Source organism: Saccostrea cucullata, unplaced genomic scaffold, assembly GCF_032062105.1.
Source record: "Saccostrea cucullata isolate Sc308-1 unplaced genomic scaffold, CSIRO_AGI_Scuc_v1 ctg379, whole genome shotgun sequence".
Taxonomy (NCBI): domain Eukaryota; kingdom Metazoa; phylum Mollusca; class Bivalvia; order Ostreida; family Ostreidae; genus Saccostrea; species Saccostrea cuccullata.
In genome coordinates this window covers 171549-185395 of record NW_026922802.1, presented here as the reverse complement: position 1 = coordinate 185395, position 13847 = coordinate 171549, and the positions used below count along the sequence as shown (strand labels likewise).

The window sequence follows — 13847 nt, the reverse complement described above, 5'->3', positions numbered from 1 at the left end:
ACTATATATCTTCAACACGAATTATGAAATTTTTATTCAGTGACCTTGAAAAATGGAAATTACCTTGGGTTAAGGTCATGACACTCCCTTGAGTCATGGGCAATCTTTGATGAAATGAGAACCTTTATGGACATCCCTTTTTCTTCCAACCTTGAACTTCCCCAAATGACCTTGGGTCAAGGTCATGACACTCCCTTGGGTCATGGGCAATCTTTGTGTGAAATGAGAACCTACCAAGTTTATTTTAGAAAGATATGGACCGGACACGAATTATGAAATTTTTCTTCCAGTGACCTTGAACTTCCCCAAATGACCTTGGGTCAAGGTCATGACAAACCCTTAGGCCATGAGCAATTTTAGTGTGGAGTAGTAGATTCTAATGTCCCTCTGTTTGTTTATATTACCGGACACGATGTACAGAAATGGACAAGGTGATACCTATATACCCCCCAAACTTCGTTTGCGGGGGGTATAAAAATGATCCTTGCCACTCATCAAAGCAAAACCGATGCAGAGAATTATGTATCTTAGTGAAGTCTTCTTGTGTGCCAAGTTATATTGAAATCAGGCCAAAAATGCAGGAGTAGCATTTTGAAAGAATTTCACAGAAATTTTTATTTTTAGTAACCATGGCAACACCGTTCATCGAAATAAAAAACCGATGCACAGAATTATGTATCTTAGTGAAGTCTACTTGTGTGCCAAGTTACACTGAAATCAGACCAAAACTGTAGGAGTAGTATTTTGAAAGAATTTCAAAGAAATTTCTATTTTTAGTAACCTCGGCAACACCATTCATCGAAATCAAAAACCGATGCACAGAATTATGTATTTTAGTGTAGTCTACTTGTGTGCCAAGTTATATTCAAATAGAACTAAAACTGTAGGAGAAGTAGCATTTTGAAAGAATTTCAAAGAAATTTCTATTTTTAGTAACCATGGCAACACCGTTCATCGAAATCAAAAACCGATGCAGAGAATTATGTATCTTAGTGTAGTCTACTTGTGTGCCAAGTTATACTGAAATCAGAACAAAACTGTAGTAGGAGTAGCATTTTGAAAATATATTAAAGAATTTTCTATTTTTAGTAACCATAGCAACAAAGTTCATCGAAATCAAAAACCGACGCACAGCATTATGTATCTTAGTGTAGTCTACTTGTGTGCCAAGTTACATTGCAATAGGACCAAATCTGTAGGAGGAGTAGCATTTTGAACAAGAGGCCCATGGGTCACATCGCTCACCTGAGTACTGTAGCTTAGAAAAAGTAGAAATTGGTTTATTATTGAAAAGTTAAAATCCAAAAGTAATATCATGATCAATCATGGATTTGCTATTCTTCAAAGAATTTTCCCATATATTTCTATGTAAAACTTTGGTAGGCCATTTTGGCCCCGCCCTACCCCCTGGGGTCATGATTTGAACAAATTTGAATCTACACTACCTGAAGATGCTTCCCTATAAATATGATGAAAAATGGCTTTGTCATTCTTGAGAAGAAGATTTTTAAAGAATTTTCCCATTAATTTCTATGTAAAACTTTCGTCGGCCATTTTGGCCCCGCCCCACCCCCGGGGGTCATGATTTGAACAAATTTGAATCTTCACTACCTGAGGATACTTATATAAATTTGATGAATTATGGCTTTGTCATTCTGGAAGAAGATTTTTAAAGAATTTTATATATCTTATGTAAAACTTTGGTCGGCCATTCCTTGTTACCCCCGGGGGTATATTTGTGAAACTTTTTTTCACTACCTGAGGATGCTTCCATATAAATTTGATGAATTATGGCTTTGTCATTCCAATAAAAGATTTTAAAGAATTTTCCTATATATCTGTATGTAAAACTTTGCGGCCATTTTGGCCCCGCCCTACCCCCGGGGGTCATGACTTGAACAAACTTCAATCTACACTACCTGAGGATTTTTCCACATAAGTTTTATCTTTCCTTGCACAGGTTCTTGAGAAGAAGATTTTTAAAACATGCCACCAAATTTTCATTAATTCCCAATTATCTCCCCTTGAATGAGGGCATGGCCCTTCATTTGAACAAACACAATCCCCTTCACCCAAGGATGCTTTGTGGCAAGTTTGGTTGAAATTGGCCCAGTGGTTCTTGAATATTGCAAAGTTTAAAGCAGACGGACAGACAGAAGTGTGAAACTCACTTCACCTTCAGTTGAGCTAAAAATTGTTTACAGACAGACAGACGGACGCTATGTTTTCGCATAAGTAAATTCTGGTCTCACAAGTGAAAACACCTGTCGCAAAATGCTGGCACCAAAACAATCCTAACACTGCTCATCTTGCCGAAGTGGAAAATTTGAGGCAAGTTTTCTCCATATTGAAAAATGGTACTATAAACACACAATCAAAAATAAAAAAAAACCAATGAGCTCCATATTTCTTAAGTTTATTTATGTATACTTTGTACATATTTACAGATTGTAAAAGGAAAAACAAGGGATTTATTCTCACATAATTCCGTAACAAGTACCCTAAATTAAAAATCATCTGCTCCTTGGCATATCTATTAAATTTGCATAAAACATTTTGTTTTTACATGTGTAACACCCTGTATCACAGAGCCATGTTATTATTCACAAAAAAAGATGATCCTCTCAGTTCTTCCTACAAACATACACTACATGTTATCTCTCATGTTCACATTCAAACAAACACGCACACACACATTAACACAGAATCAGGAGTCCATTTCATGGTAGCGGGCAAACATGGTCTTCTTTACCGATTCCCTGTAGTCATCACCGGAGGTCGTACCATAATTAGCTCCCCTCATCCCTAGTCCCGCCGCCTGGGCCCGCCTCTCAGCCTGTAATCACAAATAACATCAATTTTATACAACAGTTTTACAGAAATGGGGAGTACTTTCTATGCAAAATATTGTTTAATATATCTTTCTCTTTTGGGACCCCCCCAAAAAAAAACAACTCACTTGTGACACAGAATTTCTTGTACACTTGCTAAAATTCAGTAGCAACAACAAATCTTCAGTTTCTATGGGAAAGTGTCTTACTAAGTAAATATTGCATTCAAGGAATTTTCCAATTGATTTATCAAGTCCCCAATAAATGTAACACTAATAGCCACTGCAATTTACCTCTATGGGGTTGACGATCCCCTGTCCTGACTTGCCTAATCCTTTCCCGGCCTGCCAGCCCATTTTCTGAAGGAGTTTGTTACCTATGTTGTCTCCTCCAATTCCAGCCTTGGTTGGTTGCTCATATCTAAAACACATTTTACACTTAAATCTATTTTTTCTTCAACAAAAATGTTTCCTAAAATTTCTTCGATTTTTTCAAAAGTATTACAAAATACACATACTTAATACCACTTTCTTTACTGAATTTATATATTTATTAGTGTCGATTTCATTTTTATTTAACTGAGGCGCCTTCTCTAATAACTTACGGTACTGGAATATCTGGTCTTTTATGCCTGGGTTCTGGTGGAGGTGGAATTCCATATTTATCCCTGCGCTCCTTGGCTCTATCTCGATACTACAAATTTAGAAGCAAGAATCACATTACAACACTCAATATATCAAGAATGTACAAACTAATTTCAACAACAAGGATCATACTCGTTTATGACAGCACCACTTACCTGGAATTGACCAGAATCACTGCTACCTGAAGCAGCTTTGGACTTTATCAAATTCTCTAAATTTTGCTGAAAAAAAAACCAAAAATCACATGTATGCTAAATTTCAAATTAGTATGCGTAATTACTACACCTGCAATTTTAAGCATAATTCCTGGATAACTTATACAGAGAAGCTTTATGTGTAAGATGTTAGTAGCTACCTTGTGGAGATCAGACATCTGCTGGTGCTTGATCAGGATCTCCTTGGTCTGGAACTGACGCTTACACAGGAGACACGCCAGCTTGTTCCAATCCGTCAGCTTACTCTCGTCCAGAATACCCCCATCATCATCTCCTGGCTCCTCCTCATCACTGTCCCCACCGTAGGACGCCACCAGACCAGGCTTGGCGCCACCTGCCCCACTACTAGGAGAATTAACCTGTAACGTATAAGAATTTAGCAATGTAGAAAAGCTCCATAAAACTTGTCACTTAGCTCTTATTAATCAGAAATCAGCTTACTTCTTGCAATGCTTGGTTTTAAATTCTAGGAAGCACTGCATTGTGCTTCATTTTTAACCATGCTACAGTTGGGGTTATATAAAGTGACCAAATGAAGTACTTACAGCTGCTGGTGGCGGAGGCATTAACTTCTTGTCCTCTAGACCTCCTTTAGCCTGAAAAATAAAATGTTGACAATCATCAGCCTTCAAATTTCACTTGTATTGAAGTAAATGCATCAAAATATTTCCTTGGATATAAACACTTACACTTTTCTCCAGAATTGCATAGCCAGCATCAGCAGTAGCAGACTCTTTCCTCTCATTTTGACTCATAGATTTTAATGCTGCATTAAAGCCTTTCATGGCTTCTTTCTGCTTATTCATGGTTTGCGCCCATTTTTCCATATCCTATTGAAACAAAATATTTCTTTCATCAACAGTATTCATCATCAGGATTGAGTAGAACTTGTACTTCAGTATCAAAACACGAAAATGCTTTTTACATGGACCCTTTAATTACATAACAACAAATGAAATAACCTTGGCAATTTTCTTGGCCATCTTGTTTTTCTCCTTTTTCTCCTCCTTTTTCTTTTTCTCTGTTGTCCCTTCCCCCTCGGTCGCTGCTCCTGGCCCTTGATTGGCGGGGGCGGGGAGGTACGTTGATTTCTCGGCATCCCAGTACATAAACTGCCCGGTCTGGGCGTTGTAGTAGTACTGTGAGTTGGCATCGTAGTAGAGGGTTGTCAGGGGATCGTAGTAGTATCCAGAAGTCTCCTCAAACTGGTAGGTGGATACATCTGGGGGAGCTGGGGAGAAAAACAGGTCAAATAAATGTCTACAGTTATAATCATTATCAACAAAATTATTACTAACAGATGAATATTAGAGTGACAGAGAGAGAAGTATCTCTAGAGTCTAGATTGGCTTAGATAAACTTTAGACAACTGCAGATTAGAAAGGATTTTGAGGCAAAATTTCTGATTAAACTTGTAGCATTAGCATAGTGTGTCCCAAAAACTTCATGGGTACTGATCAAATTTAATCATCACCCGTGGTACTTAAGTTTGGTATTTCTATGGCACAATATCTACACCCACGTAACCATGACGGCAATACATAGGCTCTAACTTGTGCACAATTTACTACCCTCCATTACATTTTCATACATAATCAGTAATTTTTCTAAAATTGTGTAATACCAATTAAGGGAATAATCGTCATTGCGAAAAGTAAATATTTATCTTGAAAAGAGCATGACCGTGGTAAATATATCTGGATTTTTTGTTGCACATTATCTACATGCATGTAACCTCTAAATTGTGACACAAGCAAATCTTTTTTTACAAATGCAGCTACTGAATTGTATTCTTTAGATTCTTTGAGGTATCCTGAGGATTTCTCTGGTGCAATTTTTTTTTTCTGGTTCAGATATTATTGTCATGGTATGCAGGCAGCCTTTCATAAAATCAGAGCCTAACACATTATATGAAATAGTCCAGTAACCCTGTTTCTATTGCGCTACAAGTACATAGTACTTACGATATTTAGGGTACTCTTCAGTGGTTTTCTCCTCCGGAGCAGGTGCTTGTTGTTGGTCTTTATTCTGACCCTAAAACAAGGTAATAAAAATATTAAACTTGAAACATAAAACAAGTGAATTAATATATTTAACCTGTAATCACTGTATATTTCCTGACCTTTTTCTGCTGTGACCCTTTGGCTGCCAGAGATTTATTAATGGCTGCCTGAGCTACAGCTGCTGCTGCGTTTGTTGAATCTGCTACAACAAAAGAGAAAATCAATCTACAATACTTTTATATACATGCAATAATTCCTGAACATGCTACTCACAGTGAACTAAAGCAATCACACATGTAAATTGCAATGATTTTAACACCATAACATGTAGCTACATCTCCATTCTTAGTTCAATGATTGATTCAACAGGACAGTTTCCAGAACTTACTCTGTGTTCCCTCGTAGTACTGAGCATAGGCTGCCTGGTTGTAATCTGCACCCTGATAAAAACTCTGGTCATAATAACCCTGCTGAGGGGCCTGGTTATAGTCCCACCCCTGACCCTAAGAATATAGAGAATAACAGCATATTTCCCCCAGCATTTACCAAAGCTTTATTCCTTTATCAATCTTCAAAAGCTTTTATTGTTACTTTATTGCAGGGTTTAAAATACAAATCCATGCTTTACTTTTCAAAGACTTCTTTTTATAAATCAATATGATAAGGCTATCTAAATTTAATTCCCTGGTTCTCGGGCCAATTTTCTCCAAAACAGATGCGGGAGGGTGGCATTTTATTTTTCATTTTATTGGCAATAAAGTAGATGAGGGAGGTATTTTTTTTATTTTAATTTCCGAATTTTCTTTAACATAAAGATAATTTTTTTAATCACAGATATACTTTCCATTTCTGGTCAAAATTTCTGCTTTATCCATTGCTTAACAGCGTGTAAACATCGTAGGTAATGTCCTCGAATGTATTTTCAAACGAAGTAGCCAAAATCTCATTCAATGAGATTTATTGTAAATTGCTACCGGAAGTGATATTTGAATACTAAACTACGAAACAAATGAGGTCGGAATTTTTTTTCCCGGATTGGTCTCCGCAATACCAACTTTTTATTTTATCAAAAATACAATAAAATCGGCAATGCGGCTACCTCAAAACGGATGCGCGCGGGCCTGAGAACCAAGATTTCAATTTTATATGGCCTAATTACAAAATACACTCAGACAGATGTCTTTGTTTTGACTTCACAATGCTAGTACAAGTTTTTTCTATCATTACCTGTGCTGTACCGTATTGGCTAGCCGCTGCATTTAAGGTAGCCATTCTGAAAGACAACAACCTTCATGTTTAACTCTTCTACAATCTCTTATATCTTGGATTTGGGCAAAATATTTTGGCATTTGGCCAAATTTTTTTTTGGCAAATTATTTTTCAGAATCTAAATTCTGACTTGTTGGATTGAATGTAATATACAATGAATTCTAAATTGACAATGTGTACATTTATCACTTACACAGTGGAGAAAGTATTTTTGGCAAAGTTGACCATGAGCTGCTTTCCGTCCACCTCCAGTGGTAAGTGGTTGTTGAACTGATCCATCAGCTGGGATGCCTCGTTCACCGTGTTCAACTCCATGAACCCGAACCCTTTGGAGGTGTTGGTGGCCTCATCTCTGATGATCTGAACGTTCTTCAATGGGAAAGTGGTGATTTGTCCCATCACATGTACAATGTTGTCCTCTGTTGTTAAAGCATCCAAACCACGCAGAATCAAGGCTATGTAGAGCAAGACAGAACACAGCATTAAAAACTCTCTACTACAACTGTACTATGTTATTTGACTTGGATAAATCAGTTTCGAGAATCAATCTCATTAAAGAAATCAAATATAAACTATAAGAGGTTAGAAATTTCAAATTTCATTAGCTTTAGTTCAGTCATTGTAAAAAGCAACTCTGTATTTATTAATAATTTCCTTATTTCATTGTCATAGAACACTAGACAAAACCTTGCATTACTCACTGTTGCACGGATTTGTACCAATCTGGTCAAAGCCATCTCCTTCTTGTTTTCTCTCAGATTCTGAAATACAAAACAATGTTGCTTTATATCCACCCAAACAAATCTGAGATCCACCAGCCTGATTTTGCCCAGTCCCCTGATCTGTCTGTGGGTCAACCCCTTTTTTCCACATCATCAAATAAATAGCCAAATATAGGAATGATAGTATTTTCCATTCTCTCTCTGTTTCTCACTATGCATGCCATTCTTTAAGGTTTTCATTCATATCAGAAATTGACATATATCCTTTTACACATATTCATAACAACTGTCAATAAAAGACTCTGAAATCTCTATTTTACATGATCCACAAATCATGCTCTTTTTAAGCAATAAACATAAATAAATTACTGGTTATGTCACTAAAGCTCAAGGCAAAATTCCATCAGTTATTTGTTAATGAAGAACTTCAACAATATAGAATTGTTGATTTGAAGTAGAAAAGAAGAAGAAGAGTTTTATGCAAAATAAAAAGTCATTGATATGATTTACACAGGTAAAATTCTTGTTCAGTATAGTATGTTTTGGTCAAGTGGTAAACAGTAAAGTAAATTACTCTGCACCCCCCTCCCCGACCCATACCTTTCTTTTCCCAATGTATTTACCCCCTACTCGCCCCCTACATTACAGCACACCTGATAATTCTCCAAGTGTATGATATACTCTACCTTCTCGCGACAAATTGCACTTGAAACAGTGATCCCTTCTCTTGAAATTATGGACGCCACACTAAAAGTTAAGAAATTTACATACAAATTTAAATTATCCTAAAAAATATCATTGAACAAGAGCATGGCATAAAATCAAGAGTTGGTATAGAGGTGTGTATCATGTAAATGTTTGTTATACTTACCCTCAATCAAAACCCTTTTACATATGATTTGCATAACTTGTGTATTACAAAATAATAATATTGTGTCCATAATATATCTTACAAAATATAACTGAATTTCAAGAATAGATTTAGAAATGTTCTTCTATTTTGTACATTTTTTTTATCCTGTTTAAAAACTTATGCTTAAACTTTTTTCTTTTATGATTGTTGCTTTATTTTTTCCTGAATTCTACAATAACCCAGTACTGAAATCCACACTTCAGTATCTCATGTCAATATTATGAAATGTATCTAAATAGAAATGATTTAATAACTACCAAAACAAAATGCCCACCCACCCAACCCCAAAATCTCACCCCTCCCACAACAAATAGACCAGCCACAGGGGCCACCAGAGGAGGAAGACATTACCTTGCTACAGGTCCAGTCCGTTTTATGGATAGGTCCCTTTTCTGGCCCCGTCTTGGGGGTGCTGTAGTGCATGGTGGCAGAATAATGATTCTGGATATTCAGCACGCCCTGTAAAATAAACACAAAGGATTTTACATGTCATCCTAAAAGGGCAATTACCAGAAGCCAAAAGAGCCTGTCCACTAAGAATCATGGACTGTAATCTGTATATAGTAGTGCTCAGTACACAGAGTTTTGTAATGGGCTCTGTCTTCATGCATGGGAATGAGTTAATTGGTAATCATCAAGTCACATTTTCCCCTAACAGGGACAAAGGAATAGTAGCATGTAGAAAAGCAGATGTGATTATACATCTAAGATTTTGATTAGAAATCTATCAAAATCCTGAAGTTAAGGAAACTACATGTATTGCAACAAATCATTATAAAGTTTTCATTAGTGCTTCCTAGCTTTGTTAGTTGAAGGATTTTTCAGACCATGATGAATATCACACAACTTTTTACACATTTCATCATGACTGTTTCACATTTTCAGAATGTTGTTAAACTCATTCAAACTTAAAAATTTAATTTTAATTCACCCCCCCTCTTCAATATTAAACATTTCAACATTTATACAAATAGTGTTTCAATTTCTAATCTATTCCAATTCTGCCACTAAATTTAGTCAATTTAAACTCAACTCAATTATTGAATAAAAATTACGAAGTGACTCTCCTAAATTTGTGCACACCTCTCCTTTCTTTCATCTTCCTGGTTGAGCATGTTTTAACAATGAATTCCTAGATCCCTCTCCCTTGAACATGTACACACTAGACATTGTTATGGCCCTAACTTGTACACTCATGGCATTGTTTGATATAAATGAACTCTTAGATTCCCCCTAACTTGTACATTCTTGACATTGTTATGATAATGAACTCCTATACATTTGTGTGATATGATATAAATGAACTCCTAGATTCCCTCCCCTAACTTGTACACTCTTGACACTGATATGATAATAAACCCTTAGATTCCCTCCCCTAACTTGTACACTTTAGACATTGTTATGATAATAAACCCCTAGATCCCCTCCCCTAACTTGTACACTTTAGACATTGTTATGATAATAAACCCCTAGATCCCCTCCCCTAACTTGTACACTTTAGACATTGTTATGATAATAAACTCCTAGATCCCCCCTAACTTATACACTCTTGACATTGTTATGATAATAAACTCCTAGATCCCCCCCTAACTTATACACTCTTGACATTTGTTTGACCTGATAATGATCCATCCATCGCTGGGCATCTGCCACACTCTGAAACTCCACGAATGCAAAGCCCCGGGAGGTACCTGTTTAACGATTTAAATGTCATTAGCACACAAAGTTTATCTTATTGTGGGGCACAACAAATCAGCATCACGAGTCATCCTCCAAAATGTCTGTATCAAGGCCAACGGGCATCATATGTTCTCTGCAACTTACCAACTTCCACCGGAACTCAAACGAACACATCAATTTCTAACATGTTCTAATTTTTAAACCTAAACTTGCATATCAAGTATTGATTTATCTTAGTGCCTTCTATTTTTCTTTAGAAATAACTTTTTTTTTGTGCCTTATATTTGTCAAACAATATAGAGACTTCCATTATCCTTTCATCCTATTTTCTGCAATTTATTTTTTCTTTGTTGTTTTTTTGTTGTTTTCTTAAGGGTTGTGTGTATGATTTGAATTGATAAATTGAAGATAGCATTAATATTAATATTATTCAGGAAATTTAAGTTCAAAATGTGGTTGACTTTGTAAAATTGGAAGTTTTGTTTGTACCTGTACTTCTTCTCATAAGACGCACATCTCTAACGGGGGCCCCAAACATCATTAATTCTGCACGAATCTGTAAAAAAACATTCACATATTATAAGAACTTTATTATACATACAAAATCATCCTCTTCATGTTCTACCAAAACAAAAGCATATTTTATACTTCTTGACCGCAAGTACAAAAAAACCCACTCCAAGAAATATAAGTCTGTCGAGAAGAGGAAATATGTCTCGATTAGATTAAATTCTGATAGATTGCTGCAAAAAGGTATATGCTTAACAATGACTCTTGTAATTTGATTTATTATTATCGATAATCTTACATCTTTCTCCTCCACTTGCGGGGGTAGATTTCTGAGCAGGACTGTGTTTGTGGGTGTGTCTGTCATCCACTTTTCCCCAGCTCTATCCTCTCTCTGATCTGACCTATGGAAACTGTCACGACTGTCCGAGTCCTAGTACAGATAAACAACATCATCAGTAATTTCCTCAGTAGTACTCAAACAAATTTAATGTTACTTTGTACTTGTTGAACAAAGGTTCAATCCTAACATGAAGTTCTCTAGAATTAATAACTTTGTAACCAATCTAAAATTTGAACTTGTGAATCAGAATATTTAAATCCATTACAATCAACAATACAGTAATAGAAGTACATCGATATCATTATTTTTTTCTTGCGTTGATGCATACTACAATCACTATTATACTACCAAAACTGATTCACCATTAAGTAAACAGAAGTCACAGAACAGTGTTATTTCTTACCCTATCATCATCTGACGATCTGTGAGAACTTCTTTCTCTCTCTCGCCTATCTCTCCCTCTATCCCGATCTCTGTCACGATCGCGATCTCTTCTACGATTTCTGTCTCGATCATGTGATGATCTTCTCTCATCTCGACGACGTCCATCCCTGTCCCTGTCTCGCCTTCTGGATCTACATTTAAGATAATCTTCAGTTTTAAGACAACAATCCGAAGTTTTTCTTGGTCTAGAGTTGATTAACTTACACATTAAGATGTATTTTTGAGTTATCCATCTAACCATAAGAAGCTTACTGAAGTTATTTTAGGTTGCTCACCTGTCCCTGTCTCTTTCTCTACTATAGTCTGGCTGGTTGTCCATGTTATCTTGTTTCTGACCGAGGTGACCTGGTACGAGGTCGTATCCTCCTTCTTCATAGCCGTAATTTTCATTGATGTATTCGCCCTCTTCGTACTCCTCTCCGGCATGGTTGTACATATTGATAGGCACACCCACAGCTCCCATGGCCCCCTGGTATATACCATACTGACCCTGCTGCAGGGCAAATGGATGAATCTCCATGTCACTAAAAGACAAAACAGACCTCATTATTATTTGAGATTACAATATTAATTAAATGTCACTGAAATTCAAGAATTATTAATTGTTTAACATATTAATGCCCCTTGATCTCTCATTATCATGCTTTTAAGTTGTCAAAAATGTAAAGACAGTAACGTGTCCAACAACCACGCTGTCAACAACGCATGTCCTGCCATATTACTACTTAACACTACTTTTGATTTAAGAGGAAATTAAACATATAGTTGAGTCAAACAACTTTTCACAAGAAAAAAATTACATTATCATCATAGTCTGTTCCTCAGCAGTGGGGTTGGGATTTTTTCTCTTCAAATTGGGAAAAATTAACGGTTTTGACATTGGGAATGGTACTGTTTATCAATATAAAAAAAATACCATTTTATCCAGAAAATTTCAAGCCAAAAGCAGATATTTTAGAAAGAGAAAGAGGGGCTGATTCCAGTTGACTTTTATCAAAAATAGTAACCTATGGCACAATTCGAATTTGTTATGTAAAGTAAACATTGATATGAAAGTGAATACACTGGATCCAAAATTAAACAATTCAACTTAGTATCTTGAACAAAATAAATTCAGTTTTGCCATTTTATCCAGAAAATTTCAAGCCAAAAGCAGATATATATTATGTTGTGATTTAGTAGAATGAAGAATTACAAGTTTATAAAAGGGAGTAAATTTAGTACATTTTTTTTTACTAATTAGGAATATTATTGAAAACATACTGGTTAACAAGTACCATGTGACAAAAGGCAATTTTTTCTATAGCTAACAATAAAAAAATAATCAAGAAACTAAAAACCAAAAATGTTATGCAAACATTCTTTTAATTTTTAGGTGGAATAGCTTACTGGTTAACAAGTACAGCAATTTTTTCTTGTATCAAAAAAAAAATTCAGCTGGTAAAATGTTATAAAAATGAATCACGATTTCTTACGAAAAATTGTGCAAAATCGGCAAAAACGTATGATTTTATAAAGAAATTTTGCAAAGCAAAACAACGTCAACAATATTTACCTATCAGGACAAAAAATGCTTATATTATTTGATATCTTCTATCGCCTTTCCCAAATTTCTCCTAATCAATATGGCGACTTGAGAATCCACTGTTGCATTCTGGGATTTTTGCGCGTGGTTCAGATAAGTTTAGAAAACAAATATCCGGAACTGATTGGAAAAGCACTATAGGTCTCTTTTATTGATAAATGAAAACCACAGATGTTATTTTGATTTCAGAATATCTACCACTTTAAGTATTTTTATATAACTTTTCACGATAAATAAAATTTGTTAAATTTGACGCACTCAAGTCTTTCAATTAGTTTAATAAAAGTTAATTAGGCCTAAATTAAAACATAGCGTTTATAATTTTGAAAAGGGGGAGGCCCGTGTTTGATCACGAGGACAATATTAAAGTTTTCGGGAAATTAAATGACGTCGAATTTAGAAATTTCCTTACTTCATAGTAATATCTATCCTGTGGCGGATCCAGGAATCTTGAAAGGGGGAGGTGGTGCAGTTCGGAGTCGGGGTATATAGGGGCCCACGCCTATATATACTATTATAAGTATATAGGTCCCTGAATAAATGTTATGTGTACTTTGGACATAAAGGGGGTCCCTGGTCCCCTCTATATCAACCCCCACCCCTCTCCCATCAACAACACACACAAACACACCCTCTATATCCACCACATCTTCGCTAGCCAAGGGTTTCTTATACGCTACTTTCCTCATAA

At 35.8% G+C, this 13847-nt stretch overlaps 1 protein-coding gene across 1 annotated transcript; it reads right to left on the bottom strand.

Moving 5' to 3' along the window:
• Positions 1–2400: 2400 nt before the first annotated feature.
• LOC134262503 (RNA-binding protein 5-like) lies at positions 2401–13244 on the bottom strand. Its single transcript, XM_062744901.1, has 22 exons — positions 13127–13244; positions 11847–12095; positions 11531–11702; positions 11086–11217; positions 10767–10833; positions 10215–10288; positions 8949–9056; positions 8371–8431; positions 7664–7723; positions 7156–7417; positions 6921–6966; positions 6082–6196; positions 5813–5895; positions 5655–5724; positions 4653–4921; positions 4380–4520; positions 4236–4286; positions 3831–4049; positions 3631–3696; positions 3436–3524; positions 3125–3251; positions 2401–2836 (listed from the first exon to the last, which is right to left on the bottom strand). Exons 2-22 carry the CDS (start codon positions 12089–12091, stop codon positions 2708–2710), a joined length of 2586 nt encoding a protein of 861 aa, XP_062600885.1. The 5' UTR covers positions 12092–12095; positions 13127–13244; the 3' UTR covers positions 2401–2707.
• Between the last annotated feature and the right edge of the window lie 603 nt (positions 13245–13847).